At 40.4% G+C, this 13,882-nt stretch overlaps 2 protein-coding genes across 4 annotated transcripts; both read right to left on the reverse strand.

Moving 5' to 3' along the window:
• Nucleotides 1-48: 48 nt before the first annotated feature.
• Nucleotides 49-6,682, reverse strand: LOC102236829 (dnaJ homolog subfamily C member 5-like). 2 transcript variants are annotated; one of them, XM_014468823.2, is made up of 6 exons: nt 6,526-6,681; nt 6,111-6,240; nt 4,512-4,725; nt 4,269-4,419; nt 3,895-3,942; nt 50-2,303 (listed from the first exon to the last, which is right to left on the reverse strand). In XM_014468823.2, the coding sequence occupies exons 2-6, from the start codon at nt 6,221-6,223 to the stop codon at nt 2,191-2,193; spliced, it is 639 nt and encodes a 212-aa protein (XP_014324309.1). In that variant the 5' UTR covers nt 6,224-6,240; nt 6,526-6,681; the 3' UTR covers nt 50-2,190. The 2 variants fall into 2 exon arrangements, with proteins under 2 accessions (XP_023208835.1, XP_014324309.1); XM_023353067.1 differs by lacking the exon at nt 3,895-3,942 and having other exon boundaries at nt 49-2,303; nt 6,526-6,682.
• Nucleotides 6,683-7,759: 1,077 nt separating this feature from the next.
• tp53i3 (tumor protein p53 inducible protein 3) lies at nt 7,760-11,794 on the reverse strand. Of its 2 annotated transcripts, none has more exons than XM_014468845.2 (6): nt 11,686-11,794; nt 10,703-10,876; nt 10,344-10,611; nt 9,342-9,554; nt 8,204-8,400; nt 7,760-8,010 (listed from the first exon to the last, which is right to left on the reverse strand). In XM_014468845.2, exons 2-6 carry the CDS (start codon nt 10,841-10,843, stop codon nt 7,816-7,818), a joined length of 1,014 nt encoding a protein of 337 aa, XP_014324331.1. In that variant the 5' UTR covers nt 10,844-10,876; nt 11,686-11,794; the 3' UTR covers nt 7,760-7,815. The 2 variants fall into 2 exon arrangements, with proteins under 2 accessions (XP_014324331.1, XP_023208833.1); XM_023353065.1 differs by lacking the exon at nt 11,686-11,794 and adding an exon at nt 11,000-11,290.
• Nucleotides 11,795-13,882: the final 2,088 nt, after the last annotated feature.

Below are 13,882 nucleotides of genomic sequence, written 5' to 3' on the forward strand. Positions count from 1 at the left end.
CAAAAATTTATTTCATCATACATTTATGTTGCTTTCATTTTACAAAAAGGCTAAAAAGTAGAAAAATAGTTGGAATATTGAGGCAAAAAAAAAACAAACAACATTTAATATTCTAATAAAAATGAAAGAGACAACAGGATAAGAATATATTCAGGCACTTCAGAGTCGTTCCCAGGATTATACCAACTTTTTTTTTTTTATAATTTCATGCATGTAGTAGAAGAAAGAGAGTACAGACCACTGGCAAATCCAGACATGAGGCAAAAAATAATCATAAATATAAAAATACAATATGAACCTTGTCAGAAATATAATTTAACATCAGCGCACAGCCAAAAAAAAAAAAAATACCTAGAATCAAAAATGCAGTTTTCAATTCACAGAATAATTTACCATATACACCTCAAAAGAAAAAAAAAACTAAACGTTTTGATCCCATCACCAGATTCAAGACAGAGAAGATTTATGGTTTAAACAAACCAAAAACAAAACCGTGTGTAAGGTTCAAAGTGCAGATATTTTGTGAAAATGGTAACGTATTCACCTGACTGCATTTGGACACATAACATTCCTGTTGTGGTGATGGCTCACTTCAAAATGGCGCTGCTTCAACACCTCCAGGAGCTTCTTATTTGAGTTTGTATAATAAAGTCACATTTCCAATAACGCAGTTACCTTTTGGTTACATGATTAACTACAAGTGCCCGATAATGAACTTTGCAGATTACTAGTTTAGAGAATCAGAAGGAGCCATGAGGCCGTTTCCTTTACTTAATTAAAAATACTAAAGGGAAAGTGTGCCTCTGGCTCCCCCTGCAGGCCAGTTTTCTATGTGTCTCCCTGAGACCAGATAAAAACTTCCCAACTGCTTCTCTCCAAACTACGGCCTTTCAGCGCAAACTACGGTGTCGCTGCTAAATAATGAAGAGACACAGAACGGTGACGGATAAACGTTTTTAAACGAGTTACAATTTCAGAACCACGAACATTTTCCATCACGTCTTTCTAGCCGGGTGAGCGCAGAGTTTTAATTTGTAGAGCAGCCCAACCTCTCAACCCAGCTGGTGCTGCACCCTGGTGGTCAGGAGGCTAAAGGACAACTCCAGCAATTTTATCTTTCATCTTCAAAAAAAAAAAGAAGGAAAAAAACAGAAGAAGAATTTGGATGTTTGGGAACATTTCTGGTCACAAAAGCCAGCTATGAGTAGCATGCATGATTGCTCATTGGCAGGACGAGCTGGCAGCGTGGCTAGCTGGCAAAAATGGATGTTTCCTTGTAACCAGCCCCTAAATTTTATGCCTTTATTGTCCATTTTTACTTAAGACTACACATCAAAATGAAAATAAATACATGTTATCGATACCGCTTTATTTCTGTGAAACTGTAGTATTTCCACTCAAGGTCATCATATCGTGATAATCTCATACGGGCCCATGAGTAACACTGATGACCTCGCCGAGCCACAGCTGGGCAGAATAAATAGTGTAAACGCCCTTTTAAGCCGGCTAATTAAAGTTTACCTAGGTGGAAGTAGCTAGCTGCAGGCATTGTGGCTTTCTTGTGTAAGTTATATAAATCACCAGATTGAGTGAAGAAAGAAAAAAAAAAAAGCTTAAAAACCATCCAACTCTCACATGAAGTTGATTAGAAAAGACGTTTGAAGTACAGATAACCCAACATGAACAGAGAAACACCGGATGTGTCAGCCCAAAAGTCATCAGGTCATTTATTCCTATGTTAATATTTACAGGAAGACAAGTGGTTGGCCTCAAAGAGTATGAATAATCTGAATTAGCCTATTAAATATATGTATATATATATATATATAAAAATAAAACAGTCCACATGTAGGAATCCTGAGCGGAGACGTTTTCAGACCAATATGGCAACTTTTACACCAACCTGTGAGTTTAAAGTGCACAAAAAACAAACAAAAAAAAAACAACAACTGTTTTTTGAGAGATCAGTGGTTTTGATCTGCAAGGCTTTGTCATTAAAAAAGAAAAAAAAACAAAAAACATGGCAATACCATTATGAAGCATGATTCATGTAAACAAAAAGGCCCGATACGTTTCCTGTGCGTCGGTTTGAACACCAGCAGCTGGTGAGACCTCAAGTTCACACAAAGTCCCCAAAAAATGAAAAATAATAATAACAATAAGGCGAAGCTCGTCTTCTTAAAGACTCACTCATCCGTGGATATAGTCACTCATTCCATCCTCGACAGGTCCATGTTGGGCCTCTGTGGGGTTCGAGGTGCCGTTGGACGCCTGAGGCTGAATCACAATTGGTGCGTTCTCACCTGCAAAAAAAAGACACAAAGAAACAAACTGTTTCCAACAGTCAAGGTATCTGCAGATCGCAGCGCTGAATGCCACAGACGTGATTTTATGCCAGAGGAAGTAAAGCTTGAAGATTTGTGATTAGATGCTTGAAAGTTGCATGCATATACGCACAGACTGATTACGATAAAGGCGAGATTTCCTTAATTAAAAAACATCTTTGATGGATGACCCTATAAAGCCAGCCATGCCGCACTCATCTGATGAGGAAGGAATGTTCCTTTTTTTTTAATAACTGGGCGTATTAAATAAAAACAAATTGTCATATTGAAACTATGAGGGCTTTACCTGAAGCCTCCCAAACTCGTCCGAAAGTCAGATCTATGCTCTCCGTTCCCACAATCAGAATAAAAGCTCGGTTTTCTGATTACCAGTCATTGTGAGGGAACTATGCAGCACACGCACATTTTCTGACAGTTAAAGAAAAAATAAATTTCTTCTTTTTTTAATTGCATGTAATTTTGAGAGAAGCTGGATTTTGGGTTTTCATTAGCTGTAAAATAAAATTAAAATGAGCAAAAATGAACACTTCTAATAAATGTTTGTGTGGAAAAAATGCAAATACAGGATGAAGCTGGATGGGTGTAATTCCAGTTTCTTGCTGCCACATGTTGATGCGCCCCTAAGCAAGTCACTTCACCGCAAGTTACCTTTCAGTTTCCATATATAATACAATGGAAATGAAACATAAAGAAAATAACACCAAGATTCCAAAGCATAACGCAATACAGCTGAGGACGGAGCGTAAGCAGCAGAAGCGTCTAAACTGTCGAACTTTAAAAACAGGAGGAAGACGATCTGCGGCGTTTATTGCCATAATGACAAAAAAACAATAATAATGTGAAAAGCCTTAGTCACCTTTTTGGGAACACACTCCCCACTGCGCTTGACCTTGATAAAAACGTCCCAAGTTTACCCCTCATCATCCGTTTCCGCATAAATCAGATATGAATCAGTTCATCTTTCTGGTTCTTTTCATTTGCAGATTAAACATCGGCCGATTCTACATTTTATCTTGATCAGCGAAAAACAAAAACCAAACCAAAACCTCTGGCAGCTCATCAAGACGATTTCTGAAGCGCCTCGACCAGTCGCTCGTTATCTGACATGGAAGCAGCACAAACCGGATCTGCAGCGTCATGTGTGGCGCTGCGGTGCCCTTTGCTTTATGGTGGACCATAAACATAAACAAAACAGGAATCCTTATTTGGCTTTGACTAGCGACATTCACAAAGCTTTGACAAAGTATTGAAACGTCTCGGAAGGTTTTCATACAACTGACCAACACAAAGCAGTCCAGACCCTTTTACTCTGAACGTCACAACACGTCTGCTGGTCGGCAATAACATTTACGTGACAATGCGGGGTCAAAATACTATTGCAGGGAATGTAATTTGTGCTCTTCTTCCACCGTTTTCTTTTTATAAAAGCATTGTGACCCATAAGGCATAAAATCAACACGAAAACAGGCGGAAAACAGCTCAGCCGGTTGAATCAAGCAGCAGGGAGCCGACGGGAGATCAAGGTTACCTGAGGAGGAACGACAGTTACCTGAGGTCTGAGAGGAGCTGGGCTGAATAACTATTACATGGCCTGGTGCTGGAAAACACAATTTAGTATTATAAAAACATTTTAAAAACACACAAAGTGTCCAAATTTTTAAAAAGACAAAAAAAAAAATCCTTCATTGAATAGGAAAATTTCTTTTTTTTTCTTGCTAATGTTTGACGATTTAACAACGCAAACCCAAACACATGCTCACTGTTAAAAATTCTATTTCATGATTTAATATTGTAAAGTAGCATTACAATCAAACCATAAAACTCCATTAATTTAAAACGCCCAAAGTGAGAAGTGGCGTGTTTCCATCCTTCACAGCACAACGTCAATCAAATCCCCAGAAACGAAAACCGGCAGTCCCTCACCTTCTTCCTGCTCTCTAAGCTCCGCCTCCAGGTCTTCCGGGTCGATAATGGGATGCTCTTCCTCCTCTCCGGCTTTGCACTTCCCGCAGCAGAAGCAGCAGCAGCAGAAGCAGCAGCAGCAGGTCAAGATGGAGCAGCAGCAAAACAGGGTCTGAAAGACACGAACGTTAGACGCACTCAAAACAGCGAAACGTCCCCGCTCCGTAAAATCATCTGGTTTGTTCCTTCGCGGCCAAGCCTCACCTTGAACCAGCACTTTGACATGAGGAAATAATATTGGACGCCGTCTTCACCAAACTGCTCGGCCACGGAGAGGCCCATGGAGCCATACTCGTCGTAGATTTTACGCTTGTTCTCGTCGTTGAGGATGGCGTTGGCGTTGTTGATCTCCTTGAACTTCTCCGCGGCGGCTGGGTTGTCCGGGTTCTTGTCAGGGTGGTACTTCAATGCCAATTTCCTGAAGGAACGTTAGAATTATGATTTAGGTGGCGTGAAACACAAATGGCCTTGGATCAGCATAACTGAATTGCAGCCATAAAAGTTTCCACCGGCAGCACAAGCAGCAGGTAACTTATCAAACGGTTCCAACAAGAAGGATTAGGACGACTGGGACTTTAACCAGTTCAGTCCGTCTCTCATGACATCTGAAGCTATGCTTTCTTTCTGATCATGTAAAGACAAACTCAGCACACTATTTATCTGTGAAAGAGTTAAATAGCTGAAATTAATGAAGGATGGCTGGTGGAGCTGCAAAACACAAAGAAAAAAAAAAGAATCCAGGTTGTGAATTAACCAGCTGCCAATCATTCACCAAACGGCTGCCAAGAATAGATTAATTATTTTTTTTTAATTGGTTATTTCTGCAGCAAGTCTTGCCAGCTTTAGCAGAATGATCTAAAAAAAAATAGAAAGAAAGTGTGCATTGTTAAACTTAGTGTTAAGATACATACGTTATAGTCTTTTTTTTTCAGATTTGTGGGTAAGATGTCACCACTGTTCTACTGAAATTACATCTGTGAATCAATTTAGTCCCTTTCATATCCATTTGTGGTCCATTCTTTGCTTCCTACTTCCCTTTTACACACGTGAATAAATAATTTTGTTCTCCATCCACTGTGCATCACTTTCTTTGTCTTTTTCCAGTCAAATATTTTCCTTAAATCTAAAAGATGAATGCCACTTTTTTATCTTTTAATGACACACAGGCTTCGTATTCAAGACGACTTGCATTGAAGATTAAAATGACATAGCTCAAATCTCACTTCTAATCTCATTTTATGAGAAATATTTCTTTTTACAGGCCATTGGACCACATGACTCCAATGAAATATGAGTAACTATGATCACAGATCAAACCAAAATGACTGAGTAATATCCTGCAGGTAGATGTTATTTACTAAGCCACATTATTCTAAAAAAAAAACCCAAAACAAAACTGTAATATTGCAGAAATGTTTAACAAATATTTTCAGAAAGTGCAACTTTGAATATACTTCTAAAAAGCCTGAAATTTCAGCTTAAAATGTTATCTAAATGATCTTACTAGGATTATCACAATACGAACAAAACTTGACACTCAAAACCATTATTAATAACGCGTTGCAACATTTTTTGAAGGCACAGTGTGCTTTCTTAAGAGCCAAAAATATTATTAATTACAATATGACACATTTTAACATCTTTAGTTATTCTCACACCAATGAATCATGGCAACCTGACAATGGCAGCAATTATGAAACTTGTAAGTTAGTTGTAACAAATTGCAAATTATTAAGCACCCTATTAGCCACGTCAATTACGGGCAATCTGCGAATATTAATAACTAGCGAATAACAAACTTACCTATAAGCCCTTTTGATCTCGTCGGGGGTCGCGCCTTTCTCCAAACCCAGGGCCCCGTACAAGCTTTCTCCGGCCCTGGACATTTTTCTCTGAGGCACGTTCGGGTCCTCCATGGTTTAATAAACGCTGGCTGTGACAGAAACGCCAACAAATGCGACATTTACCAACAAAACACGGGCTGTAATTTCAAACCACAGGTGAGGAAAGTCAGCAAGCGGAAACTGCGTCGCGACGAACGGCGAGAGTCCTGACGGCACCTTTGCACACGCCGACCGCGGCTGAACAAGTTCGGAGAACATTATTCTGACTCGAGTGTTGTAAAGGCTTATGTCACTTCTTGGTAAACCATGTGAGCGTCAACTCAGCCCCACAACATTACCGGTAAATGTCACAGGACGAACAAAGTGAAACCTACCGACGTGATTGGAGTGATTAATGTCCCAGACGTCCGTCGAAACATAGAGTCCGACAAAAACTGCGTCCGAAAACTTCAGCAACTAGTGAGCAACTTTCTGACTGAAGCTCCGAAGAGGGCCCGGAAGATTTGAGGCAGAAATGAACTCTGGGTAAAAAGGAGAAAAAAAAGTGGGGGGTGGGGGGGAACAAAAAACAGAGTCATAAAAAGAGAGAGGGAGGTTCCTGCACGAAACGCCCAGTGCGAAATACGCCGTCACGTGCCGGCGTGGTCTCAAAACAGCTGTAAAGCTGTAATCTAGATCGTACCTGACTTCATCAGGAGGTGAATATATTTGGTATGTGAAATACAATGATAGCAAAACTCATAAAGCAACATTTTATTCCCTACTGAGCCACGACAACATGCCAAGCACACATGGCATGTTTTATTCTTTAGTTGGAACCTTATAATGAAGATTAGTGACACTTAGTTTGTAATTTAAATAAAAGGACAATAATATATTCAAGTTGAGCCACGTTGTAAATACAGTGTTGCTTATCTAAACTAATACATTTACAATCGGAAAACTGCTTCTGCTATTTATAGGTTATTTTTGTGTTCATTATGGTGAATCATGTAATTGAGCTGTTGCCAACGCATTTGTCACATTATCCACCTGATTTTATATGGCATTTACCTTTTGTTAAGGTTATTACCAGAGACAAAGCTTGCTGTTTTTAAAGTCAAATTGGATTGAAAGTAAAATGGTTCTCTTCCAACGTGTTTCCTGTGCTTGTTAACTAGGGATTGCTCTAAACCACAAGCGTCAAACTCCAGTCCTCGAGGGCCGCAGTCCTGCAACTTTTAGATGTGCCTCTGCTGCACCACCTGAACAGAATAATTAGGTCATTAAGGCTCTGGAGAACTGATCTACACAAGGAGGAGGTCATTAAGTCATTTCATTCCAGTGTTTTGTACCTGTGGCACATCTAAAAACTGCAGGACAGTGGCCCTTGTTTTATTCATTTTTTACATTTTGTAAAACATAAAGATGTTTTTAAAACTGGGTGTGCAAAGGCACAGATATATTTAGTCTGTTTTTGTTCTTTGCTTTTTTTTTTTTTTTTTTTTAGTTTTTAGATTGCATACCTTTTTATAGACTTTATATTCTACGTGCAGATTTCAGCAAACCAATATTAAGCAGTAAGTGTCAGGTAATCCTCCTTTGCAGAGTAAATGACACAGCAGAAAACCACATTTAGACCATTTTATTATTGATTGAACCATATCTCAGCACTGTATAATTAATTAGCTCTCCTCACTTTGTGGAGTCACAGTAACAACAATTTTTCCCATGTTTCTGTTTGCTTCCATGTGTCTGTGAGCCTCCGCGATGTCCTCCAGCTTATATGTGCTGTCGATCACTGGCCTCAAGGTGGCAGGCTGCTCTGAGAAACATGGCAACGCCCTGTCCCCAAAGGCTCTGACCAGGTCGGCCTTGTACTGTGGAGGAAGCATACGCATAAATTATATTATCGTGACTTGCACAGGAAGTGCTTCAAGTGCAACACCCAAAGTTTGCACATTTCGGAACATCGGACACCAGGAGGAGAGAGGAAGAACGAAACTTTCACCCTTGCGCAACAGATGTGGTTGCAGTGCAAGGAATGAAAAGAGCAGCTGAGACGTTTCTCACCTGAAGGCTGCGAGAGCGGAGGAGGCTGCAGAGTAAGCGGCCTCGCTTGGACAGCATCCTGCCCAGCAGGTCTCCCTCCACTGCCCTGCCTCCCATGGTGCCGTACAGCACCCACCTGCCGTCCACTGCCAGGGAGCTCACGTTCTTCTCCCAGTTACTCCCACCGATGCAGTCGAGGATCACATCCGCCCCTTTTCCTGCCAAAATTACCACAAGATACGACACTACTAGGGATGGAAGTTACCGATTAATGAGTTAATCTAATGCTGGTTGATCTTATCCATCGACTGACGATTAATCGAGGAGCGGCCATTAAGAAATATGTGCAACACTTCATCATCCGGAGATGTGCTCATATGTTGTCTTTGAGGAGGTGAAGTGCGTTAACCCACGACAGCCCTCAAAACTGGCATCGTGACTTTTTCCATCACATCTTTGCCACGGCGTATTAGGGCGGCCATTGTAGACAGAAAAAAAAGAGGAGCAAATTTCTGCTAAAAAAAAAAATCTCTGAAACTTTGAGATGAATCTCAGAAATTTTCTAGAAATGTTTGAGTTTAAAATGTTGAATATCTTCTACTTTTTTGGTGGAAATTTACTCCTCCTTTTCATTCTACCTACAATGGTCCTAATACTTTGTACATCTTTCCTTTCGTAGCTTCTAACAAATCAAACATTTTTGAATAAGAAGTTGGTGCTGCTCCGTCACACAGCTCGTCTGAATGAGCGTTAAGCTGATAACTCAAGGAGCTTATTGAGAGTTTATATTTCAAAACAGAACCGCACAAAGTGCATTTTACATCCCACTCCAGACTCTGGACCATTTCTCTTTCCCCTTTCTGGTATGGCCCCGCCATCTTTGTTTCTATATCAACTGGCTCCGCTTAAGGACGACCAGCAGCGCCCTCTACTAAATAACGGCCAAACTACAACACTAAAAGACAGTCGAAGCGGATCTTATTAGCTAATCGGTTGGAACTCATTTTAATCAAATAAACAATTAAATTTACAATTAATCAAAGGTTGATTCATTTATTTGCATCAAATTGATGACAAATTAAAACATGAGGAAATGTACATTATACTGGAAAACAACTCTGCCAGACTTTAAGAGCCGTTTGCAGAGCGTCACATTTACCTCCTGTGAAGTCATGGACTCCCTGAACAAAGCTCTCCTCCTTGTAGTTGTATCCAGCCGCTGCGCCCAGCTTCTCCGCCAGCCGCAGCTTCTCTCGGCTCCCCGCTGTCACCACGGGAACCGCACCGAACAGACGGGCCAGCTGGACGGCAGCCGTTCCCACACCGCTGGCTCCGGCGTGAACTAGCACCACTTCACCCTGCTTCACCTGCGCTGCGGTGGAAACCAAAAGATGGGATGAGCGGAAATGAAAAATTCTGGGGTTTTTTAAAGTTTTTTTTAGTCCAATAACTCATTCAAAAGGCATGAAATTACAAGCTGGGTATATCAACTCCAAGAACACAAAATCTTACAGAGTATTTTTGGTCTACTTTCAAGTGCAAGTGTTTTAGTACTCAACACTATTTCACTTATAACAAAGGAAAAAATGTCTTGTTATAAGTGAAACAATCTAGTTTCTTTTGTTAAAAAAAAAACTAGCACTTTTTTCAGCAAAAAGTACCAATATTAAGGATTTATTGACTAAAAAAAGCTCCTAAATCTCGCAAAAAAAGTTAGTTGTATGATATTTGCACTAGAAACTAGACCAGCTTGGTAAGATTTTGTGTTTTTGCAGAGTATTTACAGTATTTTGTAAAGGCACCCAAGCTCTGATTAGAAGCTTTTCTCATTTTGTGTTGTTAAATCCTCAAACTTAACTATATTTTCTCCTGATTTTATGTGTGAGACCAACTCAACAGAGTGCACGATTCAAAGTTATGTACTTCCAGCAGAACAACCGTAGACCCAGAGCTGTTTATTGGTTTTGATCCAAAAGTATGAGTTAGAATAGTCTAGTTAAAGTCCTGGCCACTTACTTTGTGTTGGTTTTTTACACTGAAGTGGTGGAAAAGTTCAACAACTGAAGTATGAATATTTTTTGTAAGGTACTGTGCAGTCCGTGTGTCGGCCCGCGTTATCCAATCATATCACCTCAGCATTCTACTGTCATCATCAGTGTACCTATGAAAACCAGCAGCTGAAAAGCGGTGAGCCAAGCCTCCGGGATGGCAGCGGCCTGGCAGAACGTGAGGTTGTCGGGCGCCGGCATTAAAAGTTCCTCGGGAACAGAAACATATTCAGCATATCCTCCTCCAGCCAGCAGAGCCATCACCCTGTCGTCTGGTTTCCAGTTCCCCTTCAGGCCTTGACCCAGACCGTCCACCGTTCCAGCGACCTCCAGACCGATTATGTCGCTCTCACCCGCAGGAGGAGGATACAAACCTCTTCTCTGCAAAAGAAAAACACGATACGTTTCTAAAATCCCCTTCGATCCAAACCACAGATTCCTGCTCTTGAACGTGCATCTAATTTGGCTAAACCTGTAACAAGTCGGCCCTGTTGAGGGCAGCTGCGTGGACTTTAATTAGGACCTCTCCGTCTTTAGGTGTAGGTCTGGGGATGGAGCGCAGCACCAGACTCTCTGGTCCTCCAGGGACATCAACACAAACTGCCCGCATCATCTTCGCGAAGCTCGAGCAACTCTTACTCCAGCTCTACAAAATACAGCAAACAAGCAATTCAATTAGACGTGATAGTTAGGTTTTAATTTTTTTACACAGATCCTTCATCTATGTATATATTTGCATAATAATTGTTACAGATTTTCATCCACTTACTGTGTTGCAGGTTTTTCTTAGCATAAAAATCCCAGTTTGAAGAATGTGAGGCATTTTATAATCTCGGGATGGCTAACGTAATTTGATCAAAGTAATAACAAAATGTTGGGAAAAAAAAAATAAATTAAGAGATAAAATAAACATTAAAAATGACATGCAGTCAAATGATATAAAAACGTTAACAGACGCTTGATTTAGAAGAGAAAAGTGATCAACTAAAAGTGAGAATTGAAATGGCAGCCGCTTTTAGCAGCCTGATGAATAAAAGGGGAGATGCGTGAGTATTTTTCGGACGCTTCTGCTTCCCGTAGCGTAAAGCAAGCAGTGCGGATGGCAAAGACAGCGAATAACGAAACTATAAAGCAGAAGAAAGAAGCAAGAACGGAATGAACAAAAGGTAGAAACGCAGAAGAGAAACAACAACAAAAAAAACTGTAGTAATTTAGTTTTGAAATGACACGGTTACCACAGGTTAATAGGCATTGCGCATGCGCTGAAATATCAACACTTTCTTTCAAGTGGTTTTGATTGAAGCAATGTAGCTGACAACTCTGGCTTAGTAACTTGTGTTACCGACGCGATGTGAGCGGCGAAACGTACAGATAATTCCGGCATAATCCATGCAAATCAACCAGAAGCTGATTATTTCTGCGTTGAGGCAACGAACAACTAAATAATGAACTCACCAAGCAGCGATGGAAAAAGTTAATTCGCCCTGAAGAGGCTCTTTCGGGAAGTTTTGCAGCGCCATGTTTGAGCTGGAGTCCAGTTCGGCGCAGGAAGGACCACCCTCCACCAGAGGGCGGCAGGGTAACTAACCTACCCTCAGAGGCGTTAAAGGAACATTTCAACAAAATGTAGCTTTCTACCTTGAATAGGTGGTTCGTACATATTTTAGGAAGGATATTGGGGGGTGAAAAATCTAATCTAATAATAGATAATCCTACTGTATGGTTTCTAAAGGTAAAGATGAAAAAAACTTGAAGAGTTATATAAATATGTTAATTTTAAATAGCAAAACACAAACTTACCCATATTTCCAATATTTCTTAGTTATTTATAACCCTCAAACTTTTTCACATTTTGTCCCATAGCAACAACAAACTTCTCTGTGTTTTATTTTGATTCTATACAGTGAATTATCATGTTAGATATTATTGTGAAGTAAGGACCTTTCCAACCTCCCAGACTTGGAGCTCATCTCTAAAGATAAATGATCAAAATAGCAGTGTTAAAATGCAAAACGCTTGTCAGTGATAATAAATAGGGTTGATAATGATTGTTATATTGATTATTGACAAGAGTATAAAGAAACATCTTAATCCCATGTTCAATAAAATGTAACTAAAAGCATTTTTTTAAGTGATACTTTCACATTGATTGATCTTCATTTGAGAACTTCCAACCTGTTTTTTTTTTTAGATCAGAAACAAACTTTTGTTGTTGAACAAAGTTATGCTTTTTCTAAGTCTTCCAGAGCTGTGAATATTTTTGCACTTCACTGTTTATTAGGTGAATTGCACTGTTAACTTCATTTAGCTGAATATTAATGGCTGAGAGGTTGAGGTAAAAACTAGCTTCATTGGTTTTTCTGGCAGCTGAAATCCCCTCTGTTGCCGAGAAACACCTAAAAGGAAGCTATCACACCCTCCTTATGACGTCATAAATGCGTGGAGCATCTGTTTATGACATCACAGCTATTGGATGTATCTCCCAGAATTATGTCATTCTGTCTGATTCAGTTACGCAAGGAGCAAGTTTCACTTCTGTGATCCCGAAATACGTCTAAGTATTTGGAAGGAGCTGAGACGACCGTTTGAATTATCAGAATATAAACGCTGGAAACATGGTAAAGCAACGTAGCTACAGTCTGAGCAAAGACTGGAAAATGAGAGGAAGCAACCCCAATGATTTGTGGGCACGGCGTAAAAACCTCAGGTATGACATCCTCGCTCGATACAGAGGAATCACAAAGTTGATTACCGAGGAGGAAGGTCAGCTGTTTGAAATGGCTGACATTGTCTCAAGTCAGCTAAATATGGCTGCGATATTAAAGCAGTTCAATAAGATTGCAAGCGTCAGAATCCGGCACAGAGACCCGGCTGCCATTCCCAGCAAGGATTCGTCTGGTTTGTGGGCTTTGCGTAAAAAATTCAGGGATGAACTACTTGCACGTTTTAGGAAGGTTCCCAAGTTAGTGATGGAAGACGAATCCATGGACTGCACTGAGGAGACACTAGTGGACAGAAAACTGGTAAGTTTGCAGTCTCAGAAAAGTCAAGCTGGGACCCCCTGCAGGGATTCTTCTGACTTGTCGAAAAGACAGGAACCACACTGGTCCAGAATGGCTGCTTCAAAGCAACAGAATTATGGAAGCAACTCTATGAAAAGGTCCAACACCAGATTCAGTGGTGGGCATCAAAGAAATGAAGGATTCAACAGCGAAAAGAGTTTCCCCCAGGTACAAACTCAGAGAAAGTATCCTGAGAAGATTAGGGTCGCTGCTCCGCTCCATGCAGAGGATAGTAGACCCAACTTCAGACAACTACAAATTACAAACTTTTATCAACGCAATCCTGGCAACGACTTTGCAAATGGCCACAGTAACCACTACAAAAGGCCGCCGTTGAACCAAAGACAATTTCCACAGCAGGAACAGAAAGGACATTATCACTCATGGAACCAGACAAGGTCCAGAGGGAATATGTTGCAGTCAAGAGACCAGGGGTCCAACAGCGTTCATGGTCCACAAAGGTTTGGAGGACAAAGTGTAAACAGGATTGTCCAAAATTTTAGGACATTAGAAGTCGAAAGAAGAAATCTTTCAGCTCAGTCTAACAACATAAATGGCACAGACAGGTTCTTTGAGTTCCAAAGTTTCAG

Source organism: Xiphophorus maculatus, chromosome 19 (assembly GCF_002775205.1).
Source record: "Xiphophorus maculatus strain JP 163 A chromosome 19, X_maculatus-5.0-male, whole genome shotgun sequence".
Classification (NCBI taxonomy): Eukaryota; Metazoa; Chordata; class Actinopteri; order Cyprinodontiformes; family Poeciliidae; genus Xiphophorus; species Xiphophorus maculatus.

What these genes read in the sequence shown, in the direction of transcription:
- LOC102236829 (XM_014468823.2), bottom strand. Translation starts at nt 6,223, where the DNA reads ATGGAGGACCCGAACGTGCCTCAGAGAAAAATGTCCAGGGCCGGAGAA. An exon ending in GCTTAGAGAGCAGGAAGAAG is followed by an intron (nt 3,943 to 4,268) that starts GTGAGGGACTGC and finishes TGTGTTTTCCAG; the next exon opens with CACCAGGCCATGTAATAGTT. An exon ending in CAGCTCCTCTCAGACCTCAG is followed by an intron (nt 2,304 to 3,894) that starts GTAACTGTCGTT and finishes TTTTTTTTGCAG; the next exon opens with GTGAGAACGCACCAATTGTG.
- tp53i3 (XM_023353065.1), bottom strand. Translation starts at nt 11,053, where the DNA reads ATGCCTCACATTCTTCAAACTGGGATTTTTATGCTAAGAAAAACCTGC. An exon ending in ACAGGGCCGACTTGTTACAG is followed by an intron (nt 10,612 to 10,702) that starts GTTTAGCCAAAT and finishes TTTCTTTTGCAG; the next exon opens with AGAAGAGGTTTGTATCCTCC. An exon ending in TCCGCTCTCGCAGCCTTCAG is followed by an intron (nt 8,011 to 8,203) that starts GTGAGAAACGTC and finishes CTTCCTCCACAG; the next exon opens with TACAAGGCCGACCTGGTCAG.